We start from the raw sequence: 26356 nt of genomic DNA, 5'->3' as shown, positions 1-26356 counted from the left end.
TCAGAAATAATAAAGTCCAGCACAGGTAAATGGGGAGGTGGGCCAGAAAGCCCCAGCTGTGGGGCCAGGCCTGTCAAGAGGTAGTGGGATTGCTTCTCGGATCCAGGCGGAGTTGGACCTAGACTTCCCACAAGAGGCTGGACCATGGGATTCTCACATCAAATTTTGGGATTTGGAAAATAAGTTTGACCCCGATCGCCGGGTCAAACTGCACATGGGGTTTCACCAGGGCAGCTGCAGATCTGGGGCCAGGGGTTTAGGACCCCTCCCGGCCAGGAGAGCCCCTAGAGGAGGGTCTGGCCCAGGGCTGAGGTCCCAGAGGACACCAGTATCTTTCCAAGACCCTGACACCGCCCGGAGCTCGGGGACTGGAAGCAGCAGCTGCTCTTCACTCCAAACCACCAACTAGACGACTGGCAGAGAGAAGACGAGGGCGGGGGATGGGGGTGGGAGAGGTGGGGGTGCAAATGAGCCAGCGCCCGCCTGGAGGGTGTGGCCTGGGGCAACAGCCCAGCTGGGAGGCAGGGGCCCCTCCGTTCTGAGTCTTGCAGCTCAGAGTTTGAGGACAGAGTTACCAAACTCAAAATCCAGCTTTCTTTCTGTACCACCTCCAGATTTTAAAAAGCATGAGGCAAGAGCTAGATGGGCCCCAGGGTGAACAGCTGGCTTCTCCCCTGTTCAAAATATCCTTCAAAATAGCAGGAGAGAGAAGAGCTGGACCCTGCCCAGATAAAAGATAAGACCACACATTCTTTATTCTCCAAGTCAAGTAGACTTTCCCCACTACACATGAGCAGAAAGGCTCCTTGGAGGTCAAAAGGAAGGGGCGTCACCTCATAGTAAGTGATGTCAACTCCTACCCATAGGCCTCTCTGCTGGAATCCATCTTGGCTAAGAGATGCTTGGGCACACAGGAGAGGAGCCTGGGATAAACCAAAGAGGGACTCGGAACCAGGCAATGCAAGATGACTGGCCAGAGGAACCCTGAAGAAATGCCCCGAAAAAGTAATTCAAACTACCAGGAGGGTGCGACTTTCTCTGAGCCCACCTGTGTGTCTAATCCACACGGACTGTACTCTTTTTCCTCCTAATGAACACTTATTTCAGTACCTTCCATCTCTATGTGGAAATCCATTTCTACACAGCTGACGGGCCAGGGCCTTCACTGGCCACTGTCCCAGGTGGTCTAGTGGTTAGGATTCATCAATCTCTGACCAGGAACAGAAATCCTGCTTCAAGCCTCTGCAAGTCAAGGCCAGCCAAGATCAAGCTGACCGTTATTAAAAAAAAAACAAAAAACAAAAAACTTTTCTGTCTCAACGCATTTACTTCTGGCTGCACTTGGGCTTTCTCTGGTTGTGAAGAGCGGGGTCTACTCTCTTGCGGTGTGCAGACTCCTCACTGCAGTGCCTGGTAGTTGAGGCTCCTGGGCTCCAAAGTGCAGTCTCTGTAGATGAGGCGCATGGGCTTAGTTGCTCCAAGGCATGTGGGATCTTCCCGGACCAGGGATTGACCTCGCGTCCCTTGAATCACAAGGCGGATTCTTAACCACTGGACCACCGGGGAAGCCCCAGGTCTGGGTTTTGGGCCTCCAGTATATGACTTGTGAGGGTAGAACCTCCCTCTTTTTAAGAATTTCTTACATTTGAAGGAATCCCTTGGTGGTCCAGGGGTTAGTATTTTGTGCTTTTCACTATATTTCTTGCATTCTGAGTGTTGGATTTCTGTCGCTAGGGTTTTGAGAAAGAGAAGTTGGTGAGAATGGTGCTCCTGGGTTCTTAGAGGTGTGTATGCACTGGGGGTGATGGTGTTTGGGACAAGAGGCTGATGCTGGATCACACCCCCTCTTGTCAGGGACTCTGTGGGGCTGCTCAGCTAGTGAACACACAAGCCACTTCTATGAAACATTTATTTCTTTTGAAACCTCCAGAAACATGCCAGAAAATCTCAAGACTGGAATGGGGAGGGGAAGTGGGGAGGGAAAGACAATAAAGAATTGAAAAAAAAAAAAAAAATCCAGATGAAACAAATCAACATATTGGGGGAAAAAAAGAGGGAAAAAAAAAAAAAACACACAAAAAACCCTGCTGCTATCTTCACCAAACTTGAATTAAATAGATGTGCTTTGCAGAGATCCTTAAAAAACAACAGGAAACAAAACCAAAAATCCTAGTTTACACGTGTCAATGTACATGATTAGGTCCTCAAGATGATTCAAATGATCTGAAGATAGAAGGAGATGACTTAAAAAAAGAGAGTGGGGCGGGACAGGCTCCAGGTTAGGGGCTGAGGAGGAAAGGGGTCGGGGTGTGGTGGGTGATCCTGGAGAACCCTCCCAAGAGGGATCCATCCGGGAAGAGGGGCAGAGACATCACAGTAGTTGGCCAGGGCTGAGGACCCCGCGGGCCGCTCCCCGCACCCTTCCTGGGGGAGAGGAGACGGCAAGTCCGAGGGCTCTTCTTGTGGGACTGCAGTGTTGCTGCAGGGGCCAGAGGTTGGTTGTGGGGGGTGCAGGACCAGGGTCCTTTTCTCCTGCTCCTTAAAAGTCTGTGTCCTGTGTGGGCCTCCTCCCGAGGTTTCTGGCCCCAGAGAGGTGGTGGTGGGGGTCTCTGGACGTGGGCTGGGCCGCCTGGCGCTGGCCTCCCAGTCGGAGTGTGCTGCTTGGAGCAGGGTCCCCAGGCCTGCGTCCCTCTGAGTCTCCCCACTGAGCCCCAGCCCACTGGGAGTGGGAACAAGCCTCGATCCTCAGTTTGAGGTTGGGGGAATCCACAGATTGTGTGACCATACAGACTTGTTCTGGCGCAACTCTACATGAAAAAATAAATATATATATATATATTTTCTTGTTTGTTTTTAAAGGAAAAAAAAAAGAAGCTCTGTTTCCTGGGTGAGCAGCGTAGTACCACACTGGCCCGGCGGCCCGGCCAGCTGCCCCTTATTGCCTTTGGAGAACCAGCGTCTAGTGGGGGTGCGCACTGCAGCGTTCCCCGGGGGGCGCCAGTGTTGCTGCTGGGGGGCCTGCGAGATGGGCTGGGGGGCTTGTAAAGGGAAAACAGAAGCAGAGAGGAGATGAAGGCTGTTTCTCTCCAGCCCTGACCTGAGGGCTCGGTGGAGGCCCTCCTGGTGTCCAGAAGAGGCCGGGGCTGATGGAGGAGTGGGGGAGCCGCTGGGCCCGGCCGCGTCAGTAGCTCGAAGGTGGAGGGGCCAGGCGCCGCGGCCTCTGGCAGTCTGGGGACTGGTCGAAAAAGACTGTGGAAATGGTCCCAAGTGTGCAAATAGCTTCCCCTTCAAAGAAGTTAACTCTGGAATGCTGGCGTTTCCTCTTTCCATTCTGGGATCCCCTCCCCTCAAGAAAATAAATGAAACTCTAAGAAAGTGCTCCCGGTTGCTTTTTGGAGGATAGGGTGGGGAGGGGGCAAAGTCCATGCTTTTTGGAGCCAGTGCACCGAGGATGGGGAGCCCTGGCCCCGCTTCCACGCCGGTGGGCCAGTTTCCCACCATGATTTTTCATGCAGGGGTCATGGCCCCACCAGCCCAGATACTGTTGGACATGGTGAGGAAACCTGGTTTGTGAACTCCTGGAGCTGTGGGGTTTGGAGACTCGCTCCTGCCCTCCCCCCTTCCTACAGCTTCCGATGGCTTGGTCCTAGGAAGAGGCTGGCTGGGGAGGGTGGGACGGGCCCTTTGGGGGTGGTGTGGGCATGGGCCCAGCCCCCAGGAACCAGAGAGAGCAGCTCAGAGGGAGGCTGGAGACCACATTGCCCCCTGGGGCTCGAGGCCCAAGAGCAGACAGACCCGGGAGGCCGCCCTCAGGTCCCACTGCTGCCCCAAGCGTCCCCGTCCTTGGAAGGGCAGTGGGGCCTGGGCTGCAGTATCTTGGTCACACCTGCGACCAGGGGCTGGGCCGAGGGAGAGGAGGGCAGGAGCCCACGCCCGCCCAGGCGGCCGGTGGGGGCAGTGGCCTCTCCACCTCAGAGTTCCTTCTTTTCCCTGCAGAAGATCTCCGCGAACTTGCGCAGCTGCTCGCTGGCGGCCTGCGACTCCTCCTGCAGCCGCTGGTTGTTCTGCCTCAGGCTGGCCACCTCTGACTGCAGCACCGCCTTGTCCTGCTTCTCCTGTGGGGCGGGGGCTGGTGTCAGTGGGGCGCGCGCTCAACGGACCCCCGCGGCCTGTGAGCCTTGCCCGGCTGCCAGGGTTCAAACCCCAGCTCTGCTTCTCAGCAGCTGAGTAACCTCAGGCGGGTCACCTCATGGGCCTGTTTGACCCTCTCTGGCTCAAACTCTTTGGGCCCCAGTTTCCCCAGTTCTAAAAGCGGGGTAGGGGGGTAGGGCGGGGGTTGACAGGACGTCCCTGGCGGTCTAGTGGCTAAACTCCACGTTTCCAAGGCAGGGGGTGCGGGTTCCAGCCCTGGTTGGGAAACTGATATCCCACATGCCCCACTGCTCCGTCAAAAACACAGAACAAGGACACTGTGAAAGGGGCGGCTGAGAGCTCTCGCGCATATTGAGCTCTCAGCGCTCAGCCTGAAGTGCAGCGGCTGTGTGACAGTTACCATGATCACCTCATTGCAGCCCTGCGGCCACCCAGGGTTGTGGGATGTTGTGACCCCTATTTTCCTGGACCAGGAAAGGAGACCAGACCTCCTCATGCAGGGAGGACGGGGCTGGGACATGGACGCAGGGCTGCCCTCTCAGGACAGGGGAACATGCTCAGGCAGCGATGTGTGCGGTGTCACACAGCCCTACATGGTGGCGTGGGATCTGAACCCGGGCCCCCACGATTCCTGTGCTTGAGGCTTCCACATTGTACTTGGCCACCTTCTGGCCCTTTACCCAGAAGTATGTAAAACAACAAGCGAGAGTCTCTTGCACACTTATTTTTCCTCTCTCCCACACTCTGGAGATAAGGAACAATCTGGAATGTCACCTTCTAGGCAGCCCTCTGACCCACAGCTGGGAGACATTTTTTAAGTGTTGCAGTGTTCTAGGATACAGGTCTGCTGCATGCTGAGTTTTCTCCTTGAGTTACTGGATTTCTGTATGTCTGTGAATATATAGATTTCTGCCATGACTAATTCGCAGCAGATTATTCCCCGGCATGGCTGTCCTGTCATTTACGTCACTGTTCTCCTGCGAACAGACAGCTGCACCGGCTCCCGTTTTTTAGGGCCGGCGGTACAGCCGTGAACACCCTTGCTCACGGGTCTCTTCGTGCCCGTGCTGGGAATTCTATTGGACGAATTCTCACAGTCAAACTGCTGGGTCGACAAGGTACACAATTACGGTTTTGATAAATATGGTCTGACCGCCCTCCAAAAAGGTTGGGCCAACTTATTCTCCTTCTACGAGTTTCTGGGTGCGTTACCAGCCTTCCCTACCATCAAGCTCTTCCCTCATGACTACATTCAGAGCTGGGTGGCCTCTCCTAGAACCGACGGGATGGGGGTGGAGATGGGAGCGCCAGCCTTGCTGCCCACCCGTGGGCACCCGCGGGCCCCGTGAAGCAGCTGCCTGGCGGCCTTACCTTCTGGAGGTCCGTGTGCAGCTGTCTCAGCATCGCCTCCAGCTGGTGCACCTTGCCCGGCAGGTCCAGGGGTGGCTCCTCGCTGCAAAGGCAGGGGATGGGGTCAGGCTCTCCGCCCACAGCTGGGAGGAGTCCAGGCTACAGGCCCCTCTTATCCCTGAGGCGCCGGGGCGTCCTCTCCTGGCTGGAGTACCAGGGGTGCCTGGGGGGGAAGGCTGCGCTCCACCTGGGGCGGGCTCCTCACTTGGTGGGGCGTGGGAGCACCAGGCCTGAAGTGAGCGGTGGTCCTCCTGCAGAGGGACCAAGCGTGTGCTTCCAGGAGGAATTCCTCCCATCTCCCATCAGCCGGGGCAGCATGGTACAAAGCCCCCTCCCCCCACCCACCCACCCAGCACCCTAGCACCCAGCAGCAAGCCCTAGCACGGAGCCGGCACTCGGGGTGTGTAAGCGGGCACGGGAGCAGGAAGGCCTGCCTGGGGGGCAGTACTAGTAACCAGACGGATGATGGTAACAGCCCCCGTTCCTGAGAGCCCACCCAGTGATGTGTGAAGTCTGAGCGGCTCAGGCAGGGATGCTGTACCCAGGACCCCAGCCTGTGGCTCCTCCTGAGTGGGTTCCCCCATTCTGGGCCTGCCTGGCCCCTGCAGGGGAAGGGGAAAGCCTCTTTTTGCAGAAGGCTCCTCTGGGCGCGGTGGGAACGCATGCACCCGGGATGGATGAGAAGGGAGGCAGGGCGTCCGCCCAAGGAGCGGGAAGGACTCGCTCCCCACCCCCCACGCCCCCACCACTCTTTCCTCCCTGCTCTGGGGGAGCTGCAGTCACAGGGGGAGGCTGGAGGCAGGGGGGAGGAGGTCAGCAGCTCAGGGCAAAAGGAGTCCAGGAGTCTGCCGGGAAGCCACAGGTCCTGGCATTTCTACACGCACCCTGTTCCCAACCCCACTGCAGTGCCCCGTCCCCGACCCGCCCAGCTCTGCTGTGACAGTGGGGCCAGTCTTTGGTGGAGGTCTAAAGCCAGGGTGTGAAGTGAAAAACAAGAAGAGTCAAAACCACCCCCGGAAATCGCTTCAACTGCCCATACAGTAGAGCGCACTACCGTCGCACACGTCGCTCCGCACGGTGAAGCATGCAGCTGAGTGTGGAATGCACTATTTAAATCCACGGACATGCAAGCCTGCCATTTCCATCCTCTCTCCCTCTTTGTGATTCTATTTTCTGCCAAGCTAGTGCACTCAAACATGCTGCACCGAATGTGAGATGACAAATGGGAGAGGCCTGCCTCCCGCCCGCCTCCCCGCCCCCGGAAGCCTCGTGAGGACAGGGCTCGGGCCCCAGTCACCGCTGGGTCCCCAGACAGTCCCGCCCGGGGCCTGCCAGGGGCGAGGTGAGAGAGAAATGTCAGGGGCACCGGCACGTAATTTAGGAACCTGCAGAGGAGGAGACCTGGGGGCAGACAGGGCAGGCTGGAGGCTGGGAGTGGGGTGGACAGAGGGGGCGGACGTGAGGCAGCGGGCAGGGAAGACTGGGGGTACTGCTTATCGATTTTCAAAGCAGCAGAACAATGATCACTGTGCTGTGAGGAGCACAGGGCCTCCTTGCAAGGTCAGGACCCACACTGCTCGGTCCCCGCTGGGCCCCAGTGAGTGGATGAGCCCAAAGTCTGTTAGATGAGGCAGTGGCCGCTCCTCCTGCTGCTGCTGAGGGGGTGGGGGGACCTGCAGGGTGGCCTCCTGCCTGGACGGCGGGGTAGGGGAGCCTCACCTCATGGTAGGGGTGGTCCTGGGGGTCGGGGGCCCCCTTTCCAGGCTCAGGTGACTGTGGACAGGACTGTGTGCAGGCGGGACGTCCGGGCTCAGAGCTGGGTCGTTGAGAGAGAAGAGCGAGACGGCTCTTTGCACTGCGGGGGAGAGGGGCGCAGTGGTCGGCTGGGCTCCCGGCTCCTCCTCACACCACCCCTCCCCCCGCAACGGCCAATCCCTTCCCGCAAACCCCCAGGACACTCCCCAATCACACCCGCTTAGATCACACAGGCATACAGGATGGATTCTTGCCAAAAAACCAAACCAAGTCAGGACACAAACACAATATTCCGTCCTGTTTCTGAGTAAGCCTCCGGATCTGACGACCAGTTTATACAAAATAAAAGGGACAGAGAAAGGAGTTGAGTGCGGTGTGGGCAAGGAACTGCCCCAATTCAGCTGAAATGGCCTGGTTTTGTCAATAATGGTGAGGGGGGGGAAAATGGCTGGAAGTGGATGGGGTTGACACTGGCTGATGAGGACACAGGGATTCATTATGTCCTAATTCTGAGGATGTCTGTGAAACTTCCAAAGCAAAGAGAGACACCAAACAGAGACTATCAGGTGTATGGAAGAGAGAAACAGTCTCATGGGGCTGGTGGTTAAAGCGAAGATGCCCGGGTCCCATCCCCCACATGCGTGACTGGCTCGGAGGCAGGGCCTGAGCCAGTGCCTGCATTTTCACATGGGACCGTTAGGTGGTCCTTCTATGATGGCAGAAATCGCAAACAGTCTGAATGCATCCAAAGAGTGGCTGGCTGAGTGAGTCCTGGGGCTTCCCTGGTGGCTCAGACGGTAAAGAGTCTGCCTGCAACGCAGAAGTGAAAGTGAAAGTTGCTCAGTCGTGTTCGACTCTTTGTGACCCCATGGACTGTACAGTCCATGGAATTCTCCAGACAAGAATACTGGAGTGGGTGGCCTTTCCCTTCTCCAGGGGATCCTCCCAACCCAGGGATAGAACCCAGGTCTCCGGCATTGCAGGCAGATTCTTTACCAGCTTAGCCACAAGGGAAGCCCAGCGCAGGAGACCCCGGTTCAATCCCTGAGTTAGGGAGATCCCCTGGAGAAGGAAATGGCAACCCACTCCAGTATTCTGGGCGAATCCCAAACTGAGGAGCCTGGCGGCCTACAGTCCGTGGGGGTCACAAAGAGTAGGACACGAATGTGTGACTAACACTTTCTCACTGAGTGAGTCCTAGGACAGAACAAACAGAGGAGGGGCTGCGCCTCTCCCAGGGAGGCAAAGGCGGGCTCCTTTATTTCTAACTCCTGGCTCCAAGAACAGCACAGTGAAAACCCGAATGCCCTTCCCCAAGATCCACCCACTGTTAATGGTTATGCCACACTTACTTCCTGCATTTGTGCGTGTTTCCTTCCTTAACCATTGGGGAAGGGAATGTACCAACATCCTGGTACTTCACCCATGAGTACTTTACGACATGTCTCCAGAAAGCAAAGAGATGCTCCTACATATTTCCTACACAACATCGTCCTCAGGCAAGTTGACGCTGACATGCTATTATCGTCTAATAGACAACCACCTGGAAATTTCCCCCATTCTCTAAATAACATCCTTTATAGCTGCTGTTTTCTATCTTGGATTCACTATTTATGCTTTTTGAAAATGCTTTTATATAAACAGTTTCAAATAGGCCCCAAAGCAGAGAAAAGAGCATCATGGGTCGTGAACCCATCACCCGTTTCAACACCTTTCAACACACCTCAACACACCTTGGGGTTCCTGCCCTGCGATCTCTCTGGTTTTTAATTCTCCTGAGCACTCTTTTCCTTCACATTAAAAAAAAACCCCTTATTTTTGGCTGCGCTGGGTTTTCGCTGCTGTGCATGGGCTCTTCTCTAGTTGCGGTGCGAGGGCTTCTCACTGTGGTGGCTTCTCCTGTGGTGGAGCAGGCTCTAGGCGCACGGGCTTCAGCAGTCGCAGCACATGGGCTCAGCAGCTGTGCTCCCGGGCTCTGGAGCACAGGCTTAGTAGTTGTGGTCCATGGCTTTTGCCATGTGCATTTGAGATCTTCCTGTACCAGGGATCAAACCCAAGTCTCCTGCACTGGTAGGAGAATTCTTTACAACTGAGCCAACAGGGAAGCCCCTTCTTTACTTTTTAAAAACAGCTTATTGCAGGGGACATCCCGGATGGTCCCGTGAGTAAGACTCTCTACTTCCACTGCAAGGGGCATAGGTTCAATCCCTGGTCAGGGAACTAAGATCCCATATGCTTGGGGCCACTAAACCCATGAGCCACAACTAGAGAAGCCTGAGTGCTGCAACTTAGCCCTGATGCAACCAAATTAATTAATTCATTAAAAAGAAAGGGCACAGGCCGAGGGATCAGGGCCATGGGAAACAGGAGGAGGTGTCTGATCCAGACTAAGGGATATGAGGGAGGGCTTCCTAGAGGAGGGACTGCAAAGCTGAGGCCTAAAAGATGAAAAATGAGCCAGAAGAATATATCCTTATCTGTCAGGGTTTCACAGATGAGGAAATGGAGGCTGAGAAAGGTAAAGCTGCTTGCCCAAGGACATGTGGGATGGAAACGGTAGAGACAGCCAGCTGTCTCATGGTCTGTTTTCTCTTTTCTCTGTAATAATAGATCCCAAATTTCAACCATGCACAGGGCCTCATTCCCCAGCCTGCCCTGTAGCAAAGTGTGGCCATGACATTCAGGCCAATGGGATGTAAGTGCAGGAGGAAGGTGAGGCTATGGAAAACATCCTTCAAGTGGGGGTGGGGTGGGTGGGTGTCTGTCTCTACCTGCGGGCAGAGCTGGACATGATGGCCAGAGCTCTAGCAGCCCAACTGTGAGGGTGAGGTTCCCAGGAATGGCAGAGCAGTAGGGGAAGGAACCTGACCCTAATAAGAAGTGATCACCCCAGAAATTTTTACTGCCCACCAGCCTGACTGCCCAACCCTGGAATTTTCACTGCATAAACCCTTGTTTAAGTCACTGGATTTTCTGCCACTTATAGCCAAAGTACATCTAAGTACAACTGGGATCACTACACTTTCACACTAAAATAATAACAGGGAGCACTCTCTGTTGATGGCATGTTCTGTGATGACAAGTTTTATAAACAGTTTTCATAGATTCCTCCCTGTGGCCCTAGGCAGTGGGTACAGTCTCGTTCCTGTTTTGTAGACAAGCTAGCTGGGGGCATCAGAGAGAGGAAGACATTTGCCCAGGACTGCACAGTGAGCAAGAGACAGGGAGGACGTGAACCCTGGCCTCCCCCGATCCTGGAACCTGAGTGTGTCCCCCTTTAAAGCCTCAAGGCCGTGCTCGCTTTGGCAGCACACACACTAAAACTGGGTCGCCAGAGAGGATTAGCGTAGCCCCTACAGAAGGATGACGTTCAAATTCGTGAAGTGCTCCATATTTTTTAGGCAATTTTCCTCCAATTAAAAAGTAAATTAAAAAGAAAACACATCTTCCTTCTTAGAAAAAGGCCCAGTTTGACCAAAAAAAAAAAAGGTAATGTTGACAAAGAGGCTAAGTGGGCTTCCCAGGTGCCTCTGTGGTAAAAACCCATATGCCAATGCAATAGACATGGGTTTGATCCCCGGGTCGGGAAGATCCCCTGGGGGAGGAAATTGTAACCCACTCCAGTACTCTTGCCTGGAGAATCCCATGGACAGAGGAGCCTCGTGGGCTCCAGTCCATGGGGTCACAAAGAGTCAGACACAGCTGAGCACAGCAGTATAGAGGCACAAGTAAAATATAGTAAGCTAGAAAGAACAAAAAGCTCTAATGCCCTCTGTGGATCCTTCCAGAACAGAGAAGGGAGTGGGATCTGCTGGGGTTGAGTGGAAGGCGCCTACCTTCATAGGCCTTGGCTGCGTTCACCAGGCTGGACCACTCAAGGCCAGCAGCTGTGTCGGGGAGCGGCATCATTCCCGGGTCCAGACGCCGCAGGGGCCGGTCCCGCCCATCGGCCAGTGAGAGCTCGGAGGCTGAGATGGTGGCTGGGTGGGGAGAGGATGGGTGTGAGTGACAGCGTGGGAGAAATAAAGAAATGAACACGTTCCTTTACACTTCCCATACAATTATGTAACGTTACATAACTGTTATACTTATGTATAATTAAATGAATAAATTATATTTATTAGATGATAAATGCCATGGAAAACAACCAGCAGGGTAAGGGGGTAGGAGTCTTGGATATTTATGTGGGTATGATTTGAAATGGGGCGCCGGGGAGGCCTCGTGGAGAAGATGGCCTTTTGTATAAAACTCAGGAGGCGGCGAGGCTGTTGGGGTGTGGTCAGGGGGTACACCTTGGGAGAAGAGCATTCTGGGCAGATGAACCAACCAGTGAGAAATCAATCCCTAAAGCGGGAACGTGCCTGGAGGTTTAAGAAACACCAAGGAGGGTACTCCTGTAGATGTCCAGTGGCTGAGACTCCATGTTTCCACTGCAGGGGACCTAGATTCAATCCCTTTTCAGGGAACTAAATCCCACATGCCACAACTAAGACCCGGCACAGACAAACTTTAAAAAAAAAAAAAAAAAAAGAGGCGGCTCGCGTGGCCGGGACAGAAGGTGCTGACAGGGCTGGATGGTGCAGGGCCCCTGCAGGTATGACAAGAACCGTATCGCTTCCCCGAGTGAGATGGGGCCAGAGGAGGGTTCTGAGCTGTTGCAGGTATCCACTGAGTCCCTCCAGCTCTGTGTGGGGGGATTAGGGAGGCTGTGAGGAGGCTCCTGGGACGGTCCAGGAGGGAGATGAAGGCAGACAGGACCCGGTACGGCTGGAGGGACAAGGTCCTGGGTCTGCCTGGCAGGTGGGGCCGAAAGCATTCCCTGAGGGTGGACGTGAGTGTGAGACAGAGGGGCCTCTGGGAGGACTTCAGGATCTGGGAGCTGGCACTGAGTTGGGGAGAGCTGGGGGTGGGACCAGAAGGGAGGCTTCTGGAGGTGTGAGTATGAGATGCCCGAGACACCCGCACGGAGCCGTGGGTGGCGTGCAGGCCATGTGCGTCTGGAGCAGAGGGCAGAGTGCCAGAGGGCTGCAGACAGATCGTGGGGCTCTGGGGTACGGCTGGTGCTTAGGGTCACTGTGGGGAGACCTGGTGGGTTCAGGCATGACATGACAAGCAGAGTGTGTCTCAGGGTGCTGGAAGGGATGGAAGGCACCAGCAGCACGTCAACGGCGGCATCTGCTGCAGAGATGGAGGCCTCCTGCGGGGCTTAGGCCCTGACTCGCTGGGGCCTCACAGACCCCACAGGGGAGGGCAGAGGGTGACAGTGAAGCATGGAGGTCAGGCGGTGACTCCGGCAAGAAAGGCTGGGCCTGCTCCATGTACCCCAGGCTCATCCTCTCGCCGGGCACCACACCGGGTACTACAGCGATCATCTCTTAGCCCCCACTCCCCCAAATTAGCCAGGAGGGAAGAGCTACTATGACCCTGCGTGACAGAGCGGGTGACTGGGGCTCAGAGCAGGAAGCTAGCTGCCTTGCACCCTCTCTCTCGCTGGTGGGGGCACCTGATTTTGACACGTGGGGCCTGACGCTGACCCAGCCCCATGCGGCATTGGTCTTGAGAGGCTCCCTGTTCATGTCTTAGTTCAGAGACAAAAACCTGACTGATGAGAGGTTAGAATGCTCTCTCCTGGCGACAAAACACTGACAAATAAATACATCAACAGCTAGAGTGTTTTTCAGCGCTTACTGCATATCAGGCCCTGAGTTTGGTGTTTTCCATGTACTAGCTTGTTTGATTCTCGGATTAACTCAGTGAGGTGGGTGCTTTTTCTATAGGCACAGGGAGGTTACAGCTGTGAGGTCAGGACCTGACCACAATCTCAGGCCACCCGGCTCTCAGGATGCGAGGTGCTAGTTGGCGAGTGAATGAACGCTCAGGGGAATGGATGAGAAGGCAGGCTGAAGGACGTCCTCAATCCCCACGCTCCCGTTTCCAGCCTCCTAGTGTCTCACGGCCGAGCAGGTGGGGACCGTGGGAGCAGCTGCCTCTGCCACGCCAGTCATCTCAGGCGCTGCCTCGTGAGAGGCTCCTTGGCCTTGAGGGCTCTTCATCAGCGGAGCCTGGGACCGGGCTGACAGCCCCTCTTCAGCCCCGACGTGGCTTGGGAAGGGCTCTCGAGCAGGCATGGAGATGGGGCTCTCAGGTTCAGGAGGACAGGAGAGTCAGATGGGCACAGAGAAGGGTGTGTGTGTGTGTGGTGTGTGTGTGTGGGGTGTGTGTGTGGTGTGATGTGTGTGTGTGTGTGTGTGGGGTGTGTGTGTGGTGTGGTGTGTGTGTGGGGTGTGTGTGTGTGGGGGGTGTGTGTGTGGTGTGATGTGTGTGTGTGTGTGTGTGGTGTGGTGTGTGTGGTGTGTGTGTGTGTGGTGTGGTGTGGTGTGGTGTGGTGTGTGTGTGTGTGTGTGTGTGTGTGTGTGTTTCATGAGAGAGAGGGCCCTGGGCTGCGGTCACTGTAAGGACCCAAACAACCCTGGGCCCTGCTCTTAGGGAGTCCTCAGTCCAGCGGGGGAGACAGACTCATTCCTACACAGTGACTACCGGGAGAGAGTGGGGCTGTGAAGGGGAAACACAAGGCTGAGACAGCATGATGGGACAGGAGGGAACCGGGGGCAAGGGGTGCCCAGAGGAGCTGCCTGACTCAGCCTGGTTAGGGAGAGGACTTCCTGGAGGAGGCAGCATCTTTGACACGACTGAAAGGATAGGTAGAGCCAGGCAGGCACTCTGTCCGTCTGTCTGTGATCTCTGTGCACCCTCCTGCCCTGGCCCGTCTCTTGCCTTCTCACCATGTGTCAAATGCCTCCTTGTGCCAGGCCCTGCCTTTGGCACAGACAGGGCAGTGGAGGTGAGAGGCTGATGAAGGAGACACAGAGTGAAGATCAGGGAAGCAAGAGAAACCGCCGGGAAGCTCAGTGCCACCAGGGCAGAGGTGCTGTGTGCCCCCCACTGCTGGGTGCCCAGAGCCTACAGCAGAGCCTGGCCCAGACCAGGGGCTGGAGACAGTGGGAAGAAGGCAACGGAGGGGCAGAACAGGGGCTCTGGAGTTTAAACCAGGAGGGAGGACCCAGCCTGGGGCTTACGGGAGACTCCAGCAAAGAGCCAGATCTGAGCAAAGCCCTAAAGGGGAAGCGGGAGTCAGGCAGCAAGCACGGAGCTGGGGGAGTAGCATGGCAGGCAGGGGGAACAGTCACTTGGAATACCCTGAGGAGAGAGTGTGGGCCAGGAGGTTCTCAGGGAGGCACTGAGGAAGGGCCCTAGGGTGGAGCCCCAGAATATCAGGGCAAGGTCTATGGACCCAGATACGAGGTCAATGAGAAGCTGTGGAAGAATTTTAAGGGGGGAGACAGAAGCCCTCAAAAAAAAGTCCCTGAGCCTCCATCCCATCCTCTGTGGTATACAAAAGGGCTCCATCAGATGCTACAGGGCACAGTCCCTCAGCTGAAACCTGGGGTGGGCACATCTCTGAAGTCAAGGTTTGTGGCGATCTGACAAAGTAATAACATACTTTATACATGCACATACACCCGGAAAGGTCGGCAGCGGCCCCCATTCAACACACCTGTGTTCCTCAACTAAGCAAACGATGCTTCACGCCGAGTAGGGTGAAGAAGGGCCATGAACAGCCGTATATCCGTCTAGGTCGGGCACTGCCGGGGGGGCCTGGCCCAGACTTCTGCCCTGCCTTCCAGTCTCAGAGCCTCTGAGGTTGTGGATAGAGGGTTACAGTGCGGACTGAAGGCCAGCTCAGTCCAGCCAGCGCGCAACCGTGCACATAGCACTTCCTTCAGTAAATATTTGCTGATGGTGGTCACACCACTGTATCCCCTCCTGCTGAGAGCTGGCAGGCCTGGAGGAAGTCATGTATGTGAAGACAGGAACCTCCATGGTGGCCCAGTGGTTGAGACTCTGTGCTCCCAATGCAGGGGGCTCAGGTTTGATCCCTGGTCAGGGAACTAGAGCCCAAATGCCACAACTAAGAATTTACAGGCTGTAACTAAAGATCCTGCGTGCTGCAACTAAGACCCGGAGCACCCAAATAAATACATAAATAAAAATAAATATTAAAAAAAAATTCATGAGGTAATCTGCTTGGTGCTGGAACAGGGAGCTGGGGAAGGGGCGCACATAATGGAAACCCTGATCCTCAGGGCCCTAGTAATGAGCTTCCAGTCTAGAGACACCTAGAGAGACTAATGCCCTCTCTCTGGTCTCAGATGACCTCAATCCTTGGGGGTCCCCCATTCCTAGGTGACTGATGCTTGGCCAACAATCCCTTGCTCTGAGGGTGACACCCAATGTGCTGAACCGCCACAGTCCCCGGACGCTCCCGTGTACTTCAGCTCCCACCCTCACCTGACTTTGACACTGAGGACCCATGGCCTTTGACCTCGAGGTGATCCACACGCTCATGCCCTCCTGCTCCCTCCACCCCCAACCAGCCTCCAGGTTCCCGGGCTCACATTTCTTCTCGGGGAAGCTGTTGCTAGCGGTGGTGGGGACGGGGCCAGGGCCGCCAGGCGGGTGGGGGTGCTGGTGTTGGCGGCGGGCGGGCAGCGTGCTGGAGGGGAAGGCGCAGGTGCTGGTGAAGAGCACGTCGCTGGGCAGGCCCGGCTCCAGGCCGGCAGGGTTGGCGAAGCTGGGCTCCCGACGCCCACTGCACAGACTCTCATCTGACAGCGTCCGCTGCAGGCTCTTCTGTGGAGACTGCTGCCAGGACAGGGGTGTGGTCACGGCCAAGCCCATGGTCACTGCCCTCGGATGCTTCTTCCCCACCATCTGCAGTCCTCACCCACCCAGCATCCATTTCTGCCCAAAGTACCCCACTTATCCCTGAGGATTCCTCCTCCCCTCTTTGCAGCCCACTTGGGTCTGGAGGGCCGACCCCACTCTCCAGCTCCAGGGGAGATAGGGAAGGTGGGGTGACCTCAGCTAGAGCAGGAGACCCAGGTGTTGGTGGGGACCACCTGGGACAGAATGCTGGCTCCCCCCTGGGCTGGTGGGAGGGAAACCCTGCAGAGACTGGGGCCACCCAGGTCCCAACAAGAGCGCACCTGCCCAAGCGCCTGGCCCACCAGGGGAGGCAGAGACGAGAGGGACAGAGAACGCCTGCTGTTTTGGCCTCCCCCCACCTCTGGGTCACAGGAGCCCAAGTGCCCCCTGAGCACTCCCCTCCATTCCTGGTCCTGTGGTCTGGGCAGGCAGGTGCTGCTTCCACCCTGCGCTCAGGGAGAAGGATGTGAGAGCGGTCCAGTGGGTATAAAGCCCCCGCGAGCCTGCCAGGCTGGCTCACACTGTGATCCTATCCCTGACCAACATCCTGAGTGGCATCCTGACTCCTGGCTGAAGGGGCACACACACACCCCAACAGGCTGGTGGGTGCCGCGGGCAGGAAGAGGCTGGAGTGAGTGCAGGGAGGTGCCCTGGCTCGGCCCCGCCTCCCTCTGCCTGTCTGATTGCACGCATGGGAGCATGGGTGTGTGCCTGGTGGGGGCAGCCTCTACGTACGCCGGTGTCTCTCTCCTGCTCGGGCGCCAGGTTGTCCATGATGATGAGTTTCTTTAGGTCATCTTCGATGGTGGACTTGTAGTTCTTCCGTGGGGAGCGGAGGTCTCGGAGGGAGGCCCTCAACCGTGGCTGCCCGAAGACGTTTTTCGTGCTGCTGTCCACCTGCCTGGAAGGAGAAGGTCATGGTCAGAAGGGTCCTGGGAGGCTTGAGTCGCCTCTCAAAGCCATTCTGACCCCAGGGAGCCAACCGCCACTGGATGAGTGACCACAGTGTCCCCACGTCACCCGGTGAAGATGGACAGAGATGAGACCTGGGTTATCCTCTCCACTTGCCCATCCCCCAGATGTGTCCTGGAAACCCACTCTTTGCCGTGTGTGTGCTCAGCAGCGGGAATACAGCAGTGAACGTGGAGCAGACCCGTCAGGGAGACTGACCATGAATAAATGAGCAGGGAGAGAGACCCCATAGTGCGAGGTGGAGAGAGGCATTCTGAAGAGAAATAAAGCTGGGTAAAAGGATAGGCGTCTCTGGGGATGGAGGCTGGGTTTTCTTATCATCTTTTGGCAGTGCCACATGGCATGGAGATCTTAGTTCCCTGCTCAGGGATCAAACCCGTGCCCCCTACACTGGAAGCATGGAGTCTCAACCACTGGACCACCAGGGAAGCCCCAAGGCAGGCTTTTCTAAGGGGATGACATCTGAGCAGAAAGGGAAGAAGGCAGGAATCTGCTGGTAGAAGAGGATGTCAGATAGAGGGATCAGCGAGTGTTGGGCTGAGACGTGTGAATAAGCCTGGTGAGTTTATAGAGACGTGAGGGGCAAGATGGTGAGGGGGAGGAGGGGAGGCCTGGGAGGGGCTGGGGCAGGTGTTCGGGAACTTATGAGCCACAGAGGGGTCTCAGGATTGCATCTGGCGAGTCTGAGCTGTTGAGTGCCTGGTCCTGATTTGTGCTTTAGAAGAGTTGTGGACAGAGACATCACCCTCATGGCAACAAGGAGACAGGAAACTCCGGAGTTGTTCAGGTGGAAAACAGGGATGGTGTGGACCAGGGACTCCAGCCACAGAAGAGGGAGAGGGTCCCACAGAGTTAGACTCCCCTGGGGGACCGGTCCCTTTGGGCCAGGGCTGGGCCACAGACAGCAGACCTCTGGCCTGGGCGCTCCAGGGCCTGGCACCAGATCCCCCTCACTCTGCTTTCCATCATGTGGGGTGGGCTCACGCATCACAGGGTGGCTGGGGGGACCTAGAAGATGAGGCACAAGGGCTTGGAGCAGCCTCTGACTGCTAATATTTCGCTTTTCTACTGGGTGTCCCATTCTCGTTGGGCTTCCCTGGTGGCTCAGCTGGTAAAGAATCCTCCCGCAATGCGGGAGACCTGCATTTGACCTCTGGGTAAGGAAGAGCCCTTGGAGAGAGGAATGGCTACCCACTCCAGTGCTGTGGCCTGGAGAATTCCATGGACTATATAGTCCACGGGGTCACAAAGAGTCGGACATGACTGAACAACTTCCAATCTTGTTTCAGAAGCTGATTTGTGAGCCAGGTCACTCTGATCACCACACTCTTCTTTAGCATTCCCAAAGCTGACCCAGGGCTGCCTTCCAGAAGACTCTATGATCTAAAAGTCACTGAGGCACAGTCTGGGGTTAAGAGCAGGAGCCCTGGTGGGCAGACAGGTCTGGGTCTGAGTCTAGACTCTGCCTGTTCCTGCTGTGGGACCCTGGGCAAGTCACACCACCTCTCTGATCCTTGGTTTGCAGGAAAACACAGGGACCTTACTACATTTTGGAATTTGCTGCAAACTGCCTGGCCAGCACCTCACCGGGCGGACGCTGGGGAGATGAGAGCTGCTCTTCTGACCGTTTCTCTGGAGGTGCTGGGCACCCTGAGCTGCACACAGTCCCCTCCTATTGCTCCTTCCCATTCTGCAGGCACCACAGGCTGTCACCCCAGCTCCCTGGCCCAAGCTGGCTCCTGGGGGCTCTCTGTCCTCCACTCCTGGGACTTCCCCTGCAGTCTCCTCTTGCCTCCTGTGTCTGGCCCAGCCTTTGGGATCAGGTCCTACTTTTCCAGCCAACACCGGATCCCTCATCTGAGGTGTTGCCATCGCCACGCCCCCCACCCCAGGAAAGAAATAATGACAGCAACAGAAGCCCAGAGCCGGGCGCTATCCACCAGTCCGAGGGCTCCATGTGAGCTAACCTGTGAAACCTACACAGCAGCCCTCCCTGGGAGCCACTGTTAATTGGCATCTCCACTTTACAGGTGGGAAACTGAGATACAGAGAGGTTAAAGGAACTGTCCACAGTCACTAAGCCTGGGAGCAGAGGAGTTAGGATTCCAGTCCAGGCCACCGGGCTGCAGAGCCCACAGGCATCACGACAGTGCTTGGCTGTCACGTTTCTATCAAAGAGATGGTGTATGAAAGATGTATAGTGTGGGAAACATAATCACATTGGGTGTAATGATATGCTTTTATAGGAACTTTCCTGGTGGTCCCATGGTTAAATATCCACCTTCCCATGCAGGGGACGTGGGTTCAATTACTGGTCGGGGAACTAAGATTCCCATATGCTGCAGGGCAACTGAACCCAGGAACCATAACTAAAGAGAAACACAGGCACCCCAAATGGAGGAGCTCGCATGCCCCAACAAAGATCCCACGTGCTAAGACCAGACACAGCCAAATAAATTAATACATATTTTTTAAAAAGCTTTTATACATTAAAAAATAAATCCTGGAAGAAATTATGAACAATGATTACTTCTGGGAAGTAGGAGTCATATTAGAAGGTGGAAAAATGAGACTTTCACTTTTCATCTGATACAAACACCCTTCTGAACTGGTTGAATTTATTTTGCTATAATCATATATTATAGCAAAAATAGTAACAAAAACTAGCTTAAAAAGAGCTGACACCCAGACTTCGTCATTGTGTAACTCAAGAAAGAAAAAGAGAAGAGTCTTTGAACTCAGGAAGAAATAGGATATCTTGGGCTCCTGAGGGTACTGAAGTCTATGTTTTTTATTTTTTCTCTTATTTTCTCAGCTGCCAGCCTTGGAGTTTCAACAAAGGAAGGAAGAGAGGGTGGTTAAGTTTTTTTTTTCTTGTTAGGTCGTATTCCTTCTCAAATGAGAATTCCAGGGCTAGGGTAATTCTGGCTCCGTCATTTTTAGGCAAGTATGCTTTCTGGGCAAACGAAAAGCTTTCTATCCAAAAGAGAGAAACAGACAAAAGCAAGAAAGCCATACACACACCCCAGAGTACATGCCGTTCCCCTGGGAGCTCAAAAGGGCCTCACCCTTGCCGCTTCCCTTTTGATTTTGCCACTTCCCAGAATCCCCTGCACAAGGGGTGCTGCCCATGAGGCTCCCCTCTGGGAAGGGTGTAAAATGACCTGCTGAAAATGTAAAACCATGCACTCTCTCCACCCTAGGAGTTCTACATCTGGGAGTGTCCCCTTCAAGGTGCCAGGTGTGCGGGGACGCTTCGTGAAGTCCTGACTAGGGAGGAAACAGCACCGGCCAGCAGTGGCAGGGTGAGGCCCCACAGGGAGGGCCAGCGGCACCCCAGAACAATCCCCTCCCGCTGCTGAAGACAGGAGAACTTGGTCCACATGACATGGGAAGAGGTTTGCTCAGATACGTCATGGGAGTAAACAAGTTATGGGGACTTTCCTGGTGGTCCAGTGCCTAAGACTCCACACTCCCAATGCAGGGGCCCTAGATCCCACATGTGGCAACTGAGAGTTTGCCACAACTAAAGATCCTGTGTGCCACAACCAAGACCTGGTGCAGCCAAATAAAAATTAAAAAAAAAAGTGGTATGTATGGTGTGAAAGCATTTTTAGGAAACAAAACACACACGGCTTATGCTGTGCTGTGCTTAGTCACTCAGTTGTGTCCAACTCTGTGATCCCATAGACTGTAGCATGCCAGGCTCCTCTGTCCATGGAATTCTCCAGGCGAGAATACTAGAGTGGGTTGCCGTGCCCTTCTCCAGTGGATCTTCCCAACCCAGGGATCGAACCCAGGACTCCTGCATTGCAGGCAGAATCTTTACTGTCTGAGCCACCAGGAAAGCCCCACATACAGGTATATTCAAGTTTACTAAACTCTCAGCTCCTAAGGTGGATATGTGGGAGGGATTCTCTTTCTAAAAACATTCCTTGCCACAGCCCACCAGGTCCAAAACAATCTGTTCCACCCTGCCTCAGCCCTCATCTCCTCCCATACAGGCTTCCCAAGGTTCCTGAAACACGCCAGGGAAGTCCCTGCCTCAGGGCCTTTGCACCAGCTGTTCTGTCTGCCCAGAACAACCTCCCCAGCATTCCCCGCAAATGGCAGCTTCTCATCCACCCAGCTTCACTCAAATGTCACCTCCTCAGAGAGGCCTTCCCTGACACTCCACCTTTTGTGGCTCCCTCCCAGCCCAGGTGAGCTACATCACACTCTCCTGTGCTACTTCTTCACTGTCTTCACCTCCCAGTGACTGTCCTGTGTAACTGTTTTGGGGTCCCACTCCTCCCACCTCACCTGCAGTCTGTGTTTATGTCCAGGGTTGGGGATGAGGCTGGCAGGCACACCGACTGAGTTATTAAATGTGTATCACACAGAACTGACCTTCCTTCCAACCCATCAGCCGACCTCCCTACCCATCTCCTTTCTTCCTTCCAACCTCCCTTCTGCTCTCCCTTCCTTTCCCAGCAAGCTTAAATGATTTCCATAAACCAGGAGAAAGTATAGAGGACTTCCCTGGTGGTCCAGTGTTTAAGAATCTGTCTGCCAATGCTGTGGACATGGGTTTGCTCCCTGGTCTGGGAAGATCCCACATGCCACAGAGCAACTAAGCCCGTGTACCACAATTACTGAGGCCCACGCACCCTAGAGCCCATGCTTGCAACAAGAGAAGCCACCACAATGAGAAGCCCTCGCACCGCAAGTAGAGAGTAGCCCCCTCTTGCTGCAACTAGAGAAAGCCAGTGCACAGCAATGAAGACCTAGCACAGCCAACAAGAATAAATAAATAAAAGGATAGAGATACTTTAAAAAGTCAAGCCGGGAGAACACAAGCATTCCTTCCTTGCTTTATTTGGGTTCATTTGCTGAAACTATCTTCCCAGCTCTCAGGACCCCTAGGACTTGAGTGGGGCTCTCTTGATTCTCCAGCGGAGGGCTGGCTTCCTGGAAGAAATCCTGCTAGAACCTTCTTTCTGACCTCAGCTCCACATCTATCTATACACTGCAAGTTCCACATGGCCTGACACTGTTAGTGGGCAGCTATGACATGTCTAAAGGAATAAAATATGATGAAATTCAGTTTGGAGAGTCAAACTCATCATTTTTGTCCACACTCTCTTTCTTCTGGGAGGATTTCCTAATGTATTGTCTAAACTGAAAATTCTAAGCAATAATTTAAGATGACATTAATTCCAGGTTAAAAGAAAAAAAAAAAACTGGGTTTGTGCACCTCTGATCTTTTTCCTTCTTCTCAAGATCTTTGGTCTTTATAAATGTTTAAATCTAATGACCTCTGAGGATAAAATGGACTCGACTCTGATTGTTAAAAAGAATGAGATCACGTTCTGTGTTCTATCTAATATGGAGCTGTCGCCAAGCTGAGAAAAGAGCAAGTCAAAGAGGCTGCAGCACAGACAGGAGGTGACCCCATGGATAAAAAAAAGCGGGGGGCGGGAAGGAAACACACACACTCACGTGTGCTCAGTCGTGTTCAGAACATTTCTGTAAGGATGGACAAGAAATGAAACAATGGTTGCTCTGGGGAGGGGAGCTACATGGCTGGGGGCCAGGGAAGGGAGAGAGGCCTGGTTTTCATGGCACACCCTTTTGAACTAGTTTGGTTTTTATCCTCTGCGTGTTTTACCATCTAATACACAAATGAAGAAAACACCCAGGAGGAGGTACCCTCTCTCAAAGTTCTGACTGACAGCCTTGGACAGAGTCCCTAATTTGCCCGTGTTGTTTGAACTTGCATTTGCCACACTGGGGAATTAAACCACTCACGTTAGAAAAGAAAGAGGGAGACAGAAAAATGACAAAGAAGGCCCTGTAGTTAGGAGCGGGACAACAGCAACTTCTTTTTCCCGTGATGGCTGGGCCAGGAGTGGAAGGCGACCAAAGGCTCTGACTTGGCTGGGCCTGATCCCAGATGACTGGGAGCTCTGGCCTCCAACCCGGGCAGCTCCCTTGGGGCTGGGCTAATTAAGCTAATTAGCACCACTGTCGGTTGGCCTGCCTGAGCTGGGGGTTCTGCCAGCCTCGCTGGCGAGGACACTCATCGAGTCTGCGCCTTGGGCAGCAGGCCGATTTTCCTGGAAGGCTGGCTGGGAGAGGCGGGTGGGGGTGGGGGTCGACCCTGCCGTGGGGTGGGGATGCTGCTGCTTCTGTGGCTGTGCTGAGCTGAACCCCGGGCCCCTAAACTCGAGGAAGGAGGGCGCCCGCAGGCCAGGCGTCAACCGCTAGATGCTAATGCCAATGCTGAGCGGCCCTTCCCGGGGCCTCGCTGACTCCTTGTGCCACCTCGGGGAGGGAGCCACCCCTGTCCTCCCTTTTAGAGGCTGGGGACCGAGACACGGTGAGTGGAGGATGCTTGGAAGCCACATCTGCCCCGTGCTCTGAGCTGCCTGAGATTTGCTCTTGATGAGCGAACGCAGTGCTCAGTGTGCCTGGGACGCAGTGACGGAGGCTCTGGGGGTGTGGGCCCCCACTCTGGGGCTGGGGTGTCTCACGGGGCTACGTTCCTTCCCTATGGCCATCACTTCCATCGCCTTGCTTTACCGGCAAGAGCACTGATGCCCTGAGAGCTTCTGACGCAGTGACCGCAGAGTCGGGTCCTGGGCTTGACTCAGGGGACGGCCCCCGACTGCGGTGGCAGTAACGGCAGCTGCAGCAAAGCTCGGCCCCTGAGCACGCGCTCTCTCTCAGGCCCCAGCCTGCTCATTTTTTTCCCCCCTTTTTGGTGACGCCATGCAGTATATGGGATCTTAGTTCCCAGAAGAGGGACTGAACCCATGCCCCCTGCAGTTGAAGTGGGAGTCCTCACCACTGGACCACCAGGGAAGTCCCAAGACTGCCCTTCTTATGGATGAGGACATTTGGAGCCTGGGTCCTGAGATGTGACCTGGGGGATCACCCGCCACAACCACTGCTCCACCGTAAGCAATAAGCAGGCTATTGCCTAGGGCATGCCTGCCTCCTCCTCACCAGGCCTTGTCTGCAGGGACCAGGGCCAGCAGGGCCGCCACACGCCAGCCTTTCAGTTGGGCTGAGACCAGCCTGGCGGGGAGGAGGTGCCCTGGATGGCTGAGGAAGGGGGCGCTGATGACCATGGGTTCTGTCTCCTGCTCTGTGGGGCCCCAGCCTGGCCACCCTGGTCACCCCCTCTCCTGCTCAGCCCTGTGCAGCTCAACCTTCGTGCTGGGGTCCTCCCGAGAGTTACCTCAGGAAGTCCTCACAGCTGGGAGGTGGGGAGGATGTCATGCCAGTTTAAAGAGAGAAAAACTGAGTGATGCAGGGGTGAGCGGCCAATGAGGGAGTCCTTCTCAACCCCCACGCTGTGCTGCTCTCATGGTGGGGAGAAGGCAGGCTGGTGAGTTCAGCGTCCTGCGACAAAGCAGTCAAAATGGGGCTGTTTGGCCCTCTCCTGAGGCAGAGCTGTGGGGTTGACTGGGGCCTGCAGCAGAGGGGCTGGTTGCGGGGGGTGGGGGGCTTCCACCTCAGTGCCCTGGGTCCCCTCAGAGTACAGCTCCTCTGTCCTTCACCAGCTCACTCTGCTTTTCGTGCAATGGAGCATGTGCCCCCAAACAGGCGACTGTTTCCTCCGAGAAGTTAGCAGTCCTCAGAAGGCGCGAGTCCGGCCTTGGATGCGAGCCTTGCCTGAGTCTTTCCCATGATGAGATACCCTGCCAGTTCTCTTTCTAGGTATGAATCCCAGCTCTGCCACTTCCAGTTGGGTGACCCAGGCTATGCACTTTTAACTGTGCATCAGTTTCCTCCTCTAGAAATAGGGTCACCGGGAGGACCTGGGGGGTCTGTAAAGCCAGCTCCACACAGTCTGGCTGAAAGACAGCACCCCTGTGCTGGCTGCAGCCATTTATAGCACTCTGGGGATAGGTCAGAGGTCCCTGACCAGAATCAATGAGAAAGGAGGCAGATTTGGTGATTACTCCTTTGGGGACACACTCATATTAGGGGTGACCTATGGGACTTCCCTGGTGGTCCAGTGGCTAAGACTCTGAGTTCCCAATGCAGAAGGCCTGGGTTCGATCCTTGGTCAGGGAGCTAAGGTCCCACATGTGGCAACCAAAGATTCCGCATGCACAATAAAAACCAAAGGTTCTGCGTGCTGCCATTGAGGCCCAGGGTAGCCAAATAAGTAAATAAAGATAAATATTAAAAGAAATATGTGGTGACCTCTGTACAACCATGACACCTGCAGTGACTAACCTTAACTAACAGTGAATTTGGGCAAGTGACTTAACCATTCTGTACCTCAATTTTTCTTACCTGGAAAATGGGATACAAAGTCCTACAACTCACTGTTTGTAGTGAAGGTTAAATGAGTTAAAAAAGGTAAAGGGCTTATGACAATACTTGGCAGGGGTGTGTGCGTGTGCGTGCCCTAGTCACTCAGTTGTGTCCGACTCTTTTTGACCCCATGGACTGTAGCCCACCAGGCTCCTCTGTCCATGGGGATTCTCCAGGCAAGAACACTGGAGGGGGTTGCCATTTTCTCCTCCAGGGGATCTACCTGGCCTAGGGATTGAACCTGTGTCTCTTACACTGGCAGATTCTTTACCACTGCACCACTGGGGAAGCCCACTTGGCAGGGGAGGTATCAGTAAAAGCAGGTAAATAAGTTATGCAAATGAGTTCTCATGCCTTGGGATAAAATTTCAGCAACAGAATTATACACAGATTTAAAAACAAACAAACAAACATGTTTAGCCTCAAATACTTTAGCTGGAAGTAAAGACAATGTTTTCTGGAAAACTAGGTTAGGTGACTCTGAAGTGTCTCTAACAATGACCAAGACATTTCCAAAATGCTTGGGGAGATTTTGAATAAAGCAGCTTTCTTAAAAGTATGTGGACAAAAGCATTAATTCTAAGTTAACATATTACTTAAAGCACGTGATTTTAAAAATTATCTGTAACCAAATTAATAGGAAACCACGAAACTATTCTGTGTCCCCCGGTATTTTATATATTTAGTTTACATATTTTTATGCAATGCACGTACATACATAAAAAGCTTTCTTTGGATCTTATGGTGGGAAAAGGGGGGCTGCTGTTTGTTTTTGGCTGTCACCTATCCAGGTATATATTTTTCTCAGCCATGCCACGGTGGCATGTAGGATCTTAGTTCCCTGACCAGGGATCAAACCTGTGCCCCTGCAGTGGAAGCGTGGAGTCCTAACCACTGGACCGCCAGGGAAGTCTGCCAGGTGTACTTTCTGAGCGCCTACTACATACCTTGTCCTGGATGGGGCTCAGGTAGGTCTGCTGTCCCAGTA

At 54.6% G+C, this 26356-nt stretch overlaps 1 protein-coding gene and 1 non-coding gene across 2 annotated transcripts in view; one reads left to right on the top strand and one right to left on the bottom strand.

Moving 5' to 3' along the window:
• Positions 1 to 1306: 1306 nt before the first annotated feature.
• The window catches only part of SIPA1L3 (signal induced proliferation associated 1 like 3), a 254992-nt gene continuing 229942 nt past the window's right edge, over positions 1307 to 26356 (bottom strand). The window contains exons 20-25 of the mRNA XM_055553137.1: positions 16819 to 16984; positions 15774 to 16017; positions 11154 to 11297; positions 7282 to 7417; positions 5524 to 5605; positions 1307 to 4115 (exon numbers count right to left, since the gene is read on the bottom strand). Of these exons, the coding sequence (XP_055409112.1) occupies positions 3972 to 4115; positions 5524 to 5605; positions 7282 to 7417; positions 11154 to 11297; positions 15774 to 16017; positions 16819 to 16984 (916 nt within the window). The 3' untranslated portion in view covers positions 1307 to 3971. The remainder of the gene's footprint in view (positions 4116 to 5523; positions 5606 to 7281; positions 7418 to 11153; positions 11298 to 15773; positions 16018 to 16818; positions 16985 to 26356) is intronic.
• Positions 10611 to 10715, top strand: LOC129632664 (U6 spliceosomal RNA). The gene has a single exon (XR_008704651.1). It is a non-coding gene; the product is annotated as a U6 spliceosomal RNA (small nuclear RNA).

This window comes from Bubalus kerabau, chromosome 17, assembly GCF_029407905.1.
Source record: "Bubalus kerabau isolate K-KA32 ecotype Philippines breed swamp buffalo chromosome 17, PCC_UOA_SB_1v2, whole genome shotgun sequence".
NCBI classification, from domain to species: Eukaryota; Metazoa; Chordata; class Mammalia; order Artiodactyla; family Bovidae; genus Bubalus; species Bubalus kerabau.
This window is presented reverse-complemented; position numbering and strand designations above follow the sequence as displayed.